We start from the raw sequence: 15381 nt of genomic DNA, 5'->3' as shown, positions 1-15381 counted from the left end.
AACAACACACACAGACATGCCGGACAAACTTGCATCCAGCCAGACTTTTTATCTTTTTGTCAAATTTCCCTCACTAAATTTCACAATCAAATGTACCGTTTCGTGTGTGGGGTGGGGTTGAACTTCAGGATGTGTTCTGGACCTTCCATATCCCAGCAGAACTGTACGTTAGGCGAGTTGGCTGACATCAAGCATGACGATTTTTGGCAGCGCCCCAGAAAGACGATTGCAGGCAGTCAAGTATTGTGATTTTCATTCTGTAGCTCTGCTAAAAATAAACATGCTTCTAGATCACCACGGTGACGGCGTCCGGGAGAGTCAGCTCGTCGCAGGTGCGGTAACGCTGCCGAGCTGTAAAAGTCACGTAGTCGCTTTTCTTGTCAGGCCTCATTACCTCATTGTAGAACCGTGGAGAAGGGGAATACGCTTTCCAGTTTCCCTCTCTCCCCCGTGGAAATATCTCGCTGGTCCCTCTCCCAAATAAGGGGGTAACATTTCTGGGTTGTGACTCACATGGTTTCGTCTGTGGACCCATGCCGGTCTGCGACTTATGACGGTGTGGTCTCATTACTGCCTAGGGAGTGGTCACATGGTTCCCCAAACCATACCCTAGTCCCTGCATGGCCTTTATTGTGCGTCCATGTATTCGCGTCTATTGTGTGTCCTTAACGTGTGTACTTATTTGTAATCACCGTTCTCCTCTCCAGGAAAATGTCAGATTTGAAGTCAGACCACATGGCATCATATAACTTGTATCGTGAAACAAACCGTTTTCTTGCTGTCAGAGTTTGTGGCCCGTTAGTAGACGACGCGGTCACGCGGATTCCCGCCACACGCGAGAGCAATGCACGACAGTTATGAGGCCTCGCCGTATTGGAAAAACACGTGCAGTAGTTGACGCCATTTCTTTGGCGTCCCAAAGTGCCTGTGCAACCTTCATAAGTCTGTTTCACAACATGGAAAACTAGAAGCACATTGCAGCATGCAGACTCTTCTGATCTACTTTAGCAGTTTTAATCACTTAATTTTCCAGATACAAAGACAAAGTTATATTGTTGATGTTGTCATTTTTCCTTATTGTCCCCTTCCATTCCTGCTAGGACTTGCTGCTACTTTTCTTCAAAGGGTCATGTTCTTTCCTGAGTTCACGTATGTCTTCTTTGAGATCGTTGAGCATTTCCCATTTTCCTTCTTTATCCATCCGCTTCATCCACGTAACCATTTCGGCCTCATAGCGAGCCCGGTCCACTTCTGCTTTCTCATGATATGGCTGAAATGTCAAAAAGATTTCATTAAATATGGCCCTATCTGGCTTCTACTTTGCATGACACCAAATTTTTGCTTACAAAGTGACAGCGCACAGAATAGCAGTGAAATTAACAACAATAATAATAATGAAATTAACGTTTATAAGGTGCAAATTTCCACTCACAGACACAAAACCTCCATCCAGACGTCAGTACCCCGTGCACAATTGCGTGGCGAAAAAATAACCGCCGAGGGTGGCTCTGCTTCACCCTAATTCACAGACTGCTGACATCCTCAATTCAGTTTTGTTCTTCTTTTTCTTTTTTCACAACGTACGGCAGCAGATAGGTTGAGATTCTGGCGCGCTAAGCAGTAGTATAGAATGCAGTACATACAAGAAAAATACATATGGCTTTTAAAGCTGCCACCCGAATAAAATCCCCCGGATATTGTTTCATGCTGCTTATATGGTAAGATGATTTTCCAGATGCGCAGAATATTGCGAGACAAAAAGAAGACTAAACATGCTCCGTTACTGTTACTGAAGGCTTGTTAATCGAGGTGTACAAATATTCGAAATTTCGAGTACGAATCGAATATTTGCGATATTCGATTCGTATTCATGTTTGAAGTCTTCGAGTATTCGAAAAAGTTTGATTATTCTATTTTATTTTCGAATATCAGCTTACTACCAAGCTGTTGCGGGTTGCATGCTTGAATTTGTAAGTTGCAGTAACGGAGATGCACATGAATACAGCTGCAAAGCGACGCTAGGAGCTTTCGACGTTGTTACATTAGTCTGAGAATGCATTGCTACACGTTCGGTAACCGAAACTAATACTACGAGGGGTGTTCAAGTCAAACCGGGCCTTTCTGTCTCCTGAGTGTACAAATGGCTCGCGCTACTTCTTTTTCGTCATTTTCACACGCGACAGGCCTCCGCGTTCACCACCTGGTGGTCCAAAGTTTGTGTAGAACAGAAAACACGTGCTGGACAAGATGGCCGACAACGAGGTGAGCACGCACATCGAACAGCGAATTGTCATGAAGTTTCTCGTGAATGATGGCATAAAGTCATCTGAAACTCACAGAAGACTTCAGGCTCAGTATGGCCACGATACACTTAGCCGCAGCAAAGCGTTTGAGTGGTGCAAATGGTTCCGAGACGGCCGTACATCAGTGCAGGACGATCTCGGCCGGGGCGGCCCAGCTTGAGCCCAGCTCAGAGCCCAGCTTGTGGAGCGCCCGATTTTCAAGGGCCAATGGATAATATGTCTCGAACTGGCTCGAAAGACGGACCTTCTGTGGGAACGTTGAACACTATCATGCATGAACATCTCCAGTATCGGAAAGTTAGTACCCGTTGGGTCCCGAGGTAGCTCTCCGTGTTTGACCGGCATCGAAGACTGGAAATCTCCCAAGAGCTAAGGTATCGTTTCGACACTGAAGGACAGCTGTTCCTTGATCGGATCATCACGTGCGATAAAACGTGGGCGCACCATTTCACTCCTGAGTCTAAATGCACATCAAAACAGTGGAACCATCTGGGCTGGTCAGCTCCCGAGAAGTTCCGAAGCACCCCGTCTGCGGGTCAGATCATGGCCACGGTTTTCTGTGACAAGGCTGGCGTTGTTCATGTTGGTTTTCTGCCTAGTGGTACCACCATCAATAGAGCATACTACTGCCATGTTCTCAGAAATGTGCATAAGGCACTGAAGCAAAAGCGGCCGGCCCTCATCACCAAAGGAATCCTCCTCCTACAGGACAATGCACACCCGCATACGGCGCATCTCACGGCACGCACCTTATAGGAACTCGCCCAGATCTCGCCCCCAGCGATTTCAATCTCTTCGGGCCACTGAAGTCGTTCCTGGCGGACCGCCACTTTAGCTGCGACGAGGTCAAGAATGCAGTCCTATCATGGCTGCTACGCACCGGCAACAATTTCTACGCTGCTGGCATCCAAGCCCTCGTGAAACGCTGGGACAAGTGCATTAGTGCAGCTGGAGAATACGTTGCAAAAACAAAACTAATTTCTCGCCTGTAGGTTCATTTTACTTTCGTGGAAAATGAAAAATCCCGGTTTGACTTGAACACACCTCGTACTACACAGCTGTGTGCAGCCTCCATTAAAGGCTGCCCTAGCGAAACCGTGCTTCGCTTCATCGTTAGCACAAACGCGGCTTTTGTGGTTCGCCAACGGACCCTGAACATTTGTGTGAAGCCTAGAGTTAAATTTTGGTTATACAGTCAAACTCCTTTATAACGAACTTCAGGGGACCGCGGAAATTCTTCGTTGTAAAGGTAACTTCGTTAAAACGGATGTTTCAAAAGAAAAATGCCTTAAAATGCTAGCAATCTTGTTTATTGGTAGAATTTCGTTGCCCTGATCAAAACGCACCTCAGACAGTCAATCTACAACGGACACGGAACTTTATCTCTGTTGTGACATTTTTACCTCCCTCACAACAATAACCCGCGAAGTTGTGTGACGAAAACAGTGACCAGAACACGTGGAGGGAACGTATCCGGACAACTTCTGGCAACATTGCATATCACCATTCCGCAAGTCTGCTTCACCTAATGCCTGTGTGCTTTAGGAGAAGCACGCTTTACGAGCGCGCGGCTCGCGGGTGGAAAGCACGTGCTGTGCCTTTTGAATCATCTCGCGAATTTCGGCAGCATAGGCTAAAAACGAAGACACAAAGCGTTACGACCAGCCTCTTCCACTGACAGTGATGGAAAATTAACAGTCACTGCCTATTTTCTTGCCTCAATTTTTGTTCTGGTTTATTTCATTTTGATACGAATTTTTTTCCGCGACTATCATTGCGTTTGCTGACCAAATGCGAGGGGGGCTCCGCCTCCTGGATGCCGGCCAATAGGAGGACGCGGAGGGCAGGCACTTCCCAAGCCTCTGCTCTCGCCTAAGAGATGGGGCAGCGTTGCGTTACCGTTATTTTGCGTGTCGGACCTCGTACGCTCCGTCCAACCTGCCCACAAGCAGGAGGACGCAAACCCGAGGTCCGAGTCATCCAGTTGGACAAATGCCAGGACGATGAACGCCTGTTCTCTCTCCCCGCCTTTTATGACACCCGCGGAACCGTCATATGTGGTGCCGAGCGCGCCGCGGCGGAATGAGAAACGCTGTCAGAAGTTCGCAATTCGACAGTTGCTTGCAAAACTTCGTTGTAAAGGTCGCGAATTTCGTCCAACCGACTTCAAAATCACTTCGTTATAAAGGAATTCGTTAGAAATGTCTGAAGTATACATTGAATCCTATGGGCGCCTGACCAGACCGCGAAAAACGTTCGTAATAACGGTCTTTTCGTTATAAAGGCGTTCGTTGTAAAGGAGTTTGACTGTATATCTAAACTTTGTTGTTGCTGAGCTGAACGACACTATTTACCGTACCACTGCATACACAGCTAACATCACCTACATAGAGAAAGTTTGCGCATTCGTCGACGTGATGTAACAAATAAGAGTCAGCCAATCGGGACCGTGTTTTCAACGGCTGTAGCCAATCACAAACGTGTTTTCAGCTGTCGTAGCCATGGAGACAAGCCTCCGTCGTCTGCGAGTAGTGACTGCACGTCCCTATGTATTAAATGGGACAACCGTAAAATAAAGCACAAAAAGGTCCCACATCTGACTCAAGATTGATTTTCTGAAAAGCGTGTCACACTTTTTCTCTACAAACTCACGCATACGGATTCTATGTTAGGTGCAATCATTGGCGAGTTCTTGAATTCACAGAGTGGTGAATCGCAGTAGCAGATGAATTCTGACTTTATATATGTCCACGTAGCGAAGGAAGGAGAGGAAGACAATAAGCAGGCCTTCTGCATCTAAGTGGCGTTGGCGCAGCCCCGACCGGACCTGTGTCTCGAACACATGTTTTAAGGTTCGATTTGTGGTGGCGACCTCTTGCGTTACCATACTTCGAAGCTTGTACCAGTCATAAGCGAAAAATACTGACACTACACCACTTCAGCCCACTACAGGTTTTCCCGCCGATTTTAATCCAGGTGCCAGCTAAATTAATCCATGTGCCATGCAAACTTTATAGGGCGTGGATTAATTTAGCTGGCACTTGGATTAAAATCGCCGGGAAAACCTGTAGTTAGACGATTGCAAGACATTTGTGGCTTTAGATGAAACGAAGGCAGCACTGAACATGAATGTCTCGGAAACGATCAAGCGTGATGGGCAGAGCTACACGGCCTCGCCAAGGGTCGCCATTCTACTGTGCTAATGAGTGGCGCTGTGACGTCACACAGTGAAACCGTATAGTTTTCCGCCAAAACAACAAGTGCGGAAGGCATTCCAAGTGCAAGAAGAGTTTGCTTGCTAGATTCGTTCTCCTTCTTAATAACCTATGAGCTGGGATGTGCTCATCAGTAAACCATCCCACCATTCTGAACATGTCATTACTTCCATTACTCTTTACTTCCATTCTGTGACCGGCACTTACAACACCAAGACAGGCTTTCAGTATCCACGAAGGATTTTTCAAGTGCAAATTGTTTTTATGGTTTTCAATTTGTCTCATTTGAACAACACATCGTTTCATTGTAAAAATAATTTGACTGTACATGTGTAGATAAGCACTCATACATTACCCTAAAACCCTACTAATTCCTTATTAACCCTTTTCAAGGGCGTGTCCTGGGGCATTTTTCTAAGGATCAGTAGCACACCACAACTCTAACAATATATCAAGTCATAGGACAACAGTAAGTAGCTTAGCGTAACTGTTATACCCAGGTATTCAAAATTAAATTCCATATTCAAAAGGCAATTTTGCAGATAGTTGTATTCATCTTCGAAAATTTCGATATTCGTGCACCTGTACTTGTTAAACGTAAGCAGAGCCAAGGGAAAATACCTTCTTCTTTTCCTCCGGCAGTTCTTTCCACATTTGTGCGAGAGTGGTCATCACCTCCTGAAAGATAGAAAGGCAATGGGGAAAGTAGGATATGTCACAAGTAACACGCATAGCCCTTTGACTCAGAGCTCAGCCTCTTCATTACCTCTGTACAACGTAGTAGTAGTAGTGGTAAATACTCTCAAACCCCACTCCCGCGAAGGATCCACGGACTCGAAATTTGCGCACAATAAATCACTTCGTTTTGGCTCTCTTTTTCGCTTCCTTCCCTTTCTTAAGCCCATCCTTATTCGTCCTTGGCTGTGCAGCCATCTATTTGTTCTCTCGCCGCGATGGTTGGCGGAGAAATGACGATGGATCCATTTGAAACCAGAACCTGGCGCACATGAAGGACTCAACAGCGTCTAAAAAAGCACATGGCGACACAGAATTTGAAATTTTACCCCTTTCATCCAGTATAACATCCAGTATAATAATAATAATAATAAATAAATAATAATAATTTGTGGCTGATGAGGCGGTCAGACCTACGTTATCAAATCAGAGTTTTGCAGCAGCACCCGCTTACAAAAGGCACCTCACGATATGAAGCCTGAGTTTTCCAATAATGGAAGACCAAGGGTACTGACACCAAATGTACAACAAAAGCATATAAAATAAATATCAGCATATTACATACATGTATTATAGCCAGGGTTCCAGGTTTTTGGATTAATCCGAGAAACTTTGAAAAACATACGCCACTAAGGATTTTCGGCAATTCAGGATTTCTAGAAAAAACTCAGTTTCTTCAATATTCGAGACACCAGTCGAGATGTTAGGAGTTCAGTTGATAATGCCCGTGAGTCACCTCGGAATTAGTGTGGCAATGATGGAGAAAGGGCTCGCATTTGTTGGCCTCACAGAGGTGGGCAACGTCGCGACTGGTGTCCTGGGGAATGTGCGTCCTGGGCCGACTTCTAAGGGAACTGTGCAGTTGGCATTAACGTCGACAGTTCCCCCGGCATTAGGGTCAATGAATGGGGGCTGTACTCCACCTCAATGACATTACACTAGTTCAGTTATCTGCCCAGGTCTTTCCTGTTTGCTTTCCTTCCCGATTTCCTTGTCCTCCACGTGAACGGAACACTACAACGGGACATGGAACACAGGTGGCACGAAGTAGCACAAAGCAGTCATTTACGTACCTGTAATGATAACTGCATTGCCCTGCTGTTCTATTTGTTTGGCTTACACAACAGATGTGCAAACAAACATTTATGGTTTGTTTGTTTATTGTATAGTATTGTTTATTCCATTTATTGTGGCATTTCACTTTAAATCCTCTTTTCCTAGGGGGTTTGATGAGCAGCCCGTTTCCTCTACAATAGGTTGGATTTGCCCTACCTGGGGTGCCTGGGTAGCAGTGCTTTCAACATGCGGCTGCCCGAGCAGCCATGAGGCGAATTTGCTCCCCGTTACTTTCTGCGAGAGAAGTGCCCGGTGCAGGCATCAGCTATGTCACTGCCGTCTGACAAGTGCCGTGTCCCCGGCACAGCCACACGACCTGAAAGGCTTCCATCCTGACCTTTGGAAGTTTTGCTCGGATGTCCGACCGCTTGGCTGTCGTGAAGAGCACATATGCTGACCTGGGTCCCTTGGGCCTCTCCAGCTGGCGTAACGTCTGCAAAGTACGAGCAAATAAAACAAACGTGGCTGTTGTTTTTGGCCATCACATTAAATGTGTTTCAATGCAGCTTCGTACGTCATCGCTGGCAATAAATTTTTGGCAAAACACCGTTTCAAATGTTATTAAGTTTTAATCAACAGCCTTGTAATGTTTTTTTTTTGTGTGTGTGTGTATGAAATCGTTGCTTTTTGCTTTTTTGACATTATTATTGCGGGGCTGAAACAATTTTAGCACACTGCAAACATAGTCTGGTGATCACGTTGCCAAGGTTCCCGCTCAATTTCAGAATAGAAATTTTAGGGCCCTTAAAAGGTCATTAAGACCTATTAAGGGCCGGACGTCATTTTCCTCAGGATGTAAAACATGGATTATGGCCAGGACTTCAATATTTAACGGAAATATTTATAGGTGACAGGTACAACACACGGCTATGTTGGGACTGCACACTAGTGATCCGTTCAAAAACGTGAGCGAGAAGAAACGTGAATGGACCCCTTTCTTCCCCCCCGGGCTGTTGACCAACAATTCGAATGAACATTTAACACGTCACACCTGATCCTTTAAAAACCATGCCAATGATGAGGACGGTGCCCAGAAGAAGAAGAGTCTCTGTTCGAAATATCGGCGGGTCTCGTCCTGAGGCAATTCCCTTCATACTTCCTTACCAGTTTGCTGGGTTTCTACCTGTCTATGAAAGTAGGAAGACCAACAAGCACCTCATGTAGCTTCTTCTTTGTGGATTTGAGCTTTTTCTCAATGGCAACTTCTTTCAGGGCTTCTTTCTGCTGCACTGTTAGCTTCGTGTCGTACAATTCCTTCTGCTTGATGAATTCTTCACGGCGCAGTTTGGACAAGGCGGTATATTTCTGCTCGACAAAGAAAAACAAAGCGCATGCAAAAGAACGGATAATTAAAAAGTGTCGCACAAGCGTAAAACTAAGCAACAGCTTAAAAAGTACGTATTTTCTGGTGGCATAACACGCACGTTATACGTTGAAACAAAGAGTGTCGCAAAAGGGCACTGCACGTTATCAACCCGTGCGCGTTACACACATCAGAGTTCCTTCCAGGAGTACGCCAGGTGACCTGTAAACTTAATATAGCCTCGTGCAGGGTTCAATGCGGCAGTCCATTAGGGGTTAGGAGATTGTGAGGGGATTGACCTCGGGCAAAAAATTATGATAGTGATCTTTCTCTGCAGTGACACTGTTCTAGACTGAGGGCGACATGGCACGCATGAGCCAGCTTAGGCTCGGGGATGGGTTCTACTGTGCCTAAGACACAATAAATGATTTGTGCTCAACATAGGGTTGCCATCTGTCCCAGTTTCATCCGAAACAGTTACGAAATTCCAAGCTTGCGTTCAGTGTCTGAGTGAAGGTGCAATCCAGACATAAAGTGTTCAGAAACTGGCGAAGTCGGAGTAAAAAAAACTTACGACTTGGGGTTTTTATCTTGCATCATCGTCACCAAAGATTGAGCGAAAGATAGCTAAAATGAGCAATCAAAGCTACGTTAAGCCACATGAAGGCACTGAAGACAACCTCCTATCTATTACTGGAACACTCCATACCCAGCGCTCGAGTCTCAAGAATTTGATACGGTTCCCCACAATCCACTTCATCCAAATCAAAAAAAGGGCAAAAAAATGAAGGGAAGTGTGGCAGGGCCCAACAGTAAGATCATTACGGGTGTTGCAGAACTTAGTTCCTGCTCAACAATACACTTTGGTTCTCGTTATGCATAGTGTTCCGAGTTTTCGGCATTTGCCGAAAAACGCCAATAATCACCAGACGATTTTTTATTTTATTTTCTCAAAATTCTGCATGTTCCAAAGAATTATTAATTATACTCTTGCATATGGTGTTACATACCGAAAATGCCGGTATCCGATCATGTTTTTTCATCCGCCCTGTGGGGCCACTATCCTCGAATTTATGGAAAAATCCCCCCTGTAACACTTATCACTGGATCAACAGGGATCAAGTACACCTGGATCCCTACCACAAAGGAAAAGAAATTCTTTGCATCCCCAATGTCTTCCTACTAAGCTGTTCCCTTGCCATGAATCATGCCTGTACCTGTCATTGGGCAAGGAGTAGCGATGACCCTGCATGCTTATGTCAGGAGTCATCTTTTTGATTTGGCTGGCGGAACCCTAAAGCAGTCTCTCCAGCAGCTGTGAAATGAGATGCAAGAGAAAAAATCCTGATTTGGAAGTATCGTCTGTAGTAGGCATTGACGGTTTGATATGTAAGTGTGTTTCATTTAATGATTTCTTCATTTAGCTGTAGTTTATGCTGGTTTTAGGGAAACACCTCCACCCGGTGTAACTCTGCCCGGTGACCATAGATGCCGATTTTACGGCACCTTTTTTTTTTTTTTTTTGCAGAAACGTTTTAAAATGCAGAAAATATTTTAATGCAACAAAACATGTTGATGCCGAAAAATGCCTGACAAATCTTCGCAGGAATAAATGCCGAAAACCTAGTTATACAATCAAAAATACGATAGACAGTGCATAATTCCGCCACTTAGCCACCTGTTTTGTGGATTCGTCAGCAGACCTCCACCTTGCTGCAATCGCTCGAATAACTTCTGTAGGCTTCAAACCTGTGAAGACAGATGCAGAGGTTTGGAGCCAAAGAAATACCGGTGGAACTGCTTCAGAGCAGGTCAAGCAGCATACAAGTATTTTGTCTTACTGGGGTTTTGCTTCACCACATTTGGACGTGCGTCGTTTGCAAAGAGTATAAAACCGGTTGGCGGCCGCTTCGGCGGTACTGGCAATGTCGTGGCCGACCCATGTTTCAAAGTTGCGAACCCGTATACCTGTTGGTCACCTTGCTTGGCGTTGATGAGGTTACTGAAACGGAGCATACACAACATTTGAGGGTAGAGACTCGACAAGCAATTTCAAATCTCCGCGTAGTTTAGTGCCTTCAATGTGCGACCTTCGAGAAGAAAGAGTAATCGTGAAAGGTCGAATGGGGCCGATTGAAGGTGTCAAGTTTGCTATCACCATCTTCACGTAACTTCGCGGATCATTCACATCCCAGTTTGCGTTACCGTTCAGTGGGCTAGTTCCACATTCGCGAGCCAATGACGTTACAAAATTTTGTTACTTACCCGGCAACTCGACAAATATTTGTGTTTACCAACGACAATCGCGCAAACTGCATTACGGGCGACGCCATTTTGTATTCGCGATAGCGATTGTGAATTGTGATACCGGTGATGCGCACATATGAGTTGATATTGCAGTATCGATAAAATATCGGCAAGGTGCCTTCTTCAGAAAGGTCTGGTACCTCAGTTTCTGACCTGTGAGTCAGATTCTCAGTTATCCGGTCATAGGATCATACGATCATATGCTGGAGGTGAAGGCGCTGAGCTCAAGATCGCGAGTTCGATCCCGGCTGAGAGCGGTATCTATGGCGGTAGCAATGTAGGGGAGGTAACCAGTAACCACATTGCTTCCAGCACCATGTCCAGCACCGTGTGTCGGAGATTTCCGGCGCACGTCAAAAGAACATGTCGCCACTCAGCGCAGACAAATCTGTACCACCACGGTACCATTACCATTTATTATTTGGAGGTGAAGGCACGATGTTGCTTTATCATGCCTGCATTTTGCAAAATGAGTGGCATGGCCGAGGAGATACAGCATTCGTTTTTTGCAGGTTCTTCGATGTTAGTGTTGTATAGTGGGAAGTGGTGGGTTCGAATCCGTTTACCAGCTCTGCTGTCTGATGTTCATGTTCTTCCCGGGGCATTGCCGGGCAGATATCGGCATCGTTCGCCCGAAGTCTGCCCAGGACGCACGCCACACTAACCCCTCCCTATGACTCCTTCCTGCTGATCTCCCCCAATCCCTGAGTGCCCTCATAGCCACGGCTGCTTCGCGGTGCCCAACACGAAAAAAAAAAAAAAGAAACTATGGGAAATTCGTTGGAGAGGGTCTCAGTGTTGGGCGGGTCAATTAGTTTAACCTTATTAAATTAAATAATTGTTGATCAATTGATAACAAAATTCTATCATATTAATATAAGGAGGAGGAGTGCATGAACACTAGTTTTGCGCTACTCCTCCTCAATATGTGCCAACCAGCCCAACATTACTTTCACCCTACACCAATGCCAATTCCTTGCATAGGATGTAAACGGGAATTTACATAAAATTCCCACATATAATTGATAGGAAAGACGATGGGAATTATGCACGTCATAACATGCCTCAATAGCAACTTAGATTACGATACTCATTGCATAAAGTGTTCAGTGGGCTGCCCTTATTCATAATTGTCATATGCAATTGTGTGTTCAAGAAATTGTCTGATAATGAAAAATGTGGGGTCTACATAATCTGATATTTTGTAACTGCATCCTTATATCTCTGTCTAGACACACTTCTGTTTCCTTTTGATACAATCCTGAGCTCTAGCTATCTTTGCACATATCTGGAAACAAAATTGACTCGACAGACGCCTTTCATGTGAAGGACCACTTTACGTTCCACAGGGGCAATCTTGCTCGCAGTGCAATGTTCCCTAGATGGCGCCCCATAAGTTACTTAGGAATGTTTGTGCCATGCGTGGTCATTATGCACAAATAACCTTTTGTGCTGCAGGTTGATCCATGCTACAATGTTGTTCACGCAAAGCCCCAAATTATTAGTGACATCACAAAGGCATCTCAAGGTGCAAATATGAATGACAACTGCTTTTATCATACCCAAATGGGTACATTATGACACAGAAACAAGAACAGTGAGGTGTCTTCACCAATGAAGATGTATGCCACTTTTCTGCATGTCATAACAGCCACGATATTGAAACCCACCAAAAACATTATAACAGTGCTCGCACATAATCACACATTCACTCATATACACATGGATGTATTAACAAACAATGAAAACAACCGTGTCATAGTAGAATAATGTTTGAATGCGAAAGATGTGCACATATATTGTACAGTGCAACCTACCAATAATAATTTTGATTTTCATTTTATCCCTCGGACAATAATTCATGGTTTGAGATTCTTTCGTACTGCTAAAGGCGTTGCGACACTTTGATAATAGTCGGTTTGGCGTATCATAGCCGTAGACCAGGGATAACAAACACGTGGCCTGCGATGGCCTGTTCTGTGGGCCGTGGGCCCTTGACCGCCAAAGAGAAGGAAGCTACCTTGTAAAATGAATTAATGAAGAATTAGGAATAGAACCAAATATTCAAGCATTGTTTTTAGCCTTGCCTGGCATACTGCTGCACCTGTCCAAGCCAGACAGAATTTTTGCATGCGAGCAAGGTATCTTATGGAATTTTTTTTTTCTGTGTAGCCCTCTATGACATGGTCCAAGGTCAATGTCGCCCGCGACGCGATTTGAGTTTGTGACTCCTGCCATAGACACTTTTGCAACAAAAAAACTCATCTTTGATAGTGGTGGTTAACTGCACAGTCCGTGCATGGTTCTGCATGCCGCATTAATCAATATGGATGCATTATGATCCTGTGTGCGCATAATTTAGCCCAATGCACCAATTTTGGTCCCCTAGCCTACGGCCATGTCTTAGTCTTTCCTATTGCTTTTTCGAGGCATGCAATCTCTCCAAAGAATGTGGCACGTGAAGAGCTTTGGCATCATTAAGTGATCCCTGATGTGACAACAGCATAAGGGCTGAAAAACCATCTCTAATCATGTGCTGCAGTCGATACGCTCAATATATAATGTATTCATCATTATTATGTAACCATCACATAATGCCGTGCTTGTTCTCGAGGCATGCTACACTTCTGAAAACATTTTAGGGGGATCCCTCCACCAGAAATATCACTGAAGCTTCATACACAGAATTTACTTTGGAGACTTTAAATGTTAATGTATTATATGTACTTTGAACCTATATCTACTCCCAATTATTATAACCTAGCTATGTTATATTAGCTAAATTAATTGAGCTGCATAAATTTGCATAAATTAATTGTATTAATTTGATCCCCTACACCAAACCATAAAGCCAAAATGTCAAAAATGCACTTTCGAAAGCTCAACAGACACAGGCACTTTACTTGTGACAAAGCTGGCGGTTACCACTGAAACGGGTAATGCCTTGCACCTTCCCATGAAGAGGAGTGCACATTGTTTTCTAAGATACCATTTATCTCCAGGGGAAGGCCGGGAGCGTGAAGGTCCCTCTCTCGTGAAAGTCTCTGCTGTGCGGCATAGTAACTTAATGGAAATTGATGTTCCGAGGCTGGAACAGAGAAGAAAGGACAAACACACAAGCCTCAGGAGCCTAAGAACAATGAAGGTTAGCTAGCTGCAGGACTCAAACCCACATCTTCTGGATTGCCTTCTGGATTGCCTTCTGGATTGTTCTACCATTGGTAGAGCCCTGGACTGGCAATCCAGAAGGTGTGGGTTTGAGTCCTGCAGCTCTACTCTCTCCTTATATAGGTTTGAGTCCTGCAGTAATCTTTTCAGTAACTTCCTTCTTTCTTCATTCATAGTAACTTATATTGCACAGCAAGCACAGTCTGAAGTGTCAGGCTCTGCTTGGTATATCGAGGCAGCTAATCCGTGTGAGATCCCTCCGAACATGCGAGAATCATTTCACATCTCCTTTAACTTCTTTGTTTGGATACATATCGAATTGATTCGAACACATATCGACGCACATTCCGTACGTCTATTCAGTATTTCCAAGTTGAAATGTCGCAACCCCTTTAAATAACCCCTCTAAAAGAATTAGTACATCCAGCAATCAACTTCACTCACATTATTGCGCATATAAAGTTCAGATGCAATTTTTTGATTCAGTTTAGATGGACAAAGTCCACAAAAAAATGTTTCAATGGGGGCTAGAGAACCTCACGAAATTTGGCTGTTTCATACTCGTGTGTACATGTGATAAGGATCACCACAGATAGGGAAATGTTCTGCACACAAACAGTGTAATATATGTAGTTAGAGTGATATTTGCCTATAACATGAACTATGGAAGTTTTACGTTTACCCCTTTTGACTCTTCAAGGCAGAGTATGATCACACGGATGCTCGCTGCAACCTTGTGTTGTGAAAGACATTGTATTATCCTCGTAATGTTCAAAACAGCGACAAATGGCAGATATAGGTTACTCAATAGGTGTGGCCACTGCAAGGGCCACCCAGAGGCACTTTTTGCTTGAAGTGACCCAGGGAGAATGAAGCACCATATTATGCAAAATATTCATTGCAGCGAGTTGAACCACGACACAAAAGGCTGAGCGCCGAAACAATCAACTTGAAATGGCACAGTCATCACAAGAGATCAGTGTGACCGCTTGTCAAGGCCCCTCTCAACCCATATTACAAAATACGGGGTGTCCCCATGAGTATGCTTAATACAATTCTAATAAAAGTTGGAAGGTATTGAACACAAAGTCTCCCTCCTCCTTTCCGCCACACAGATGCGACAAAACACTAAGACCCCACTGTCTTTGTGCATAATTAGGACACACTTCTTACCCAAAAAGACTGCCAGTTGCAACGTAGTAGCACCTGTGGTGCTGTTAATTTTTGTCGTAAT

General features: G+C 44.6%; 1 protein-coding gene across 2 annotated transcripts; it reads right to left on the bottom strand.

The window, feature by feature from the left end:
• Nucleotides 1–998: 998 nt before the first annotated feature.
• On the bottom strand, nucleotides 999–11245 carry LOC135368236 (transcription factor A, mitochondrial-like). Of its 2 annotated transcripts, XM_064601389.1 has the most exons (8): nucleotides 10938–11245; nucleotides 10514–10674; nucleotides 10351–10421; nucleotides 8525–8674; nucleotides 7707–7802; nucleotides 7526–7603; nucleotides 6140–6196; nucleotides 999–1270 (listed from the first exon to the last, which is right to left on the bottom strand). In XM_064601389.1, exons 1-8 carry the CDS (start codon nucleotides 11003–11005, stop codon nucleotides 1097–1099), a joined length of 855 nt encoding a protein of 284 aa, XP_064457459.1. In that variant the 5' UTR covers nucleotides 11006–11245; the 3' UTR covers nucleotides 999–1096. The 2 variants fall into 2 exon arrangements, with proteins under 2 accessions (XP_064457459.1, XP_064457460.1); XM_064601390.1 differs by lacking the exon at nucleotides 7526–7603 and having other exon boundaries at nucleotides 10938–11243.
• Nucleotides 11246–15381: the final 4136 nt, after the last annotated feature.

This window comes from Ornithodoros turicata, chromosome 9 (genome assembly GCF_037126465.1).
Source record: "Ornithodoros turicata isolate Travis chromosome 9, ASM3712646v1, whole genome shotgun sequence".
NCBI lineage: Eukaryota > Metazoa > Arthropoda > Arachnida > Ixodida > Argasidae > Ornithodoros > Ornithodoros turicata.
Note: the sequence above shows the minus strand (reverse complement) of the source record. Positions and strands in the feature narration are given on the sequence as shown.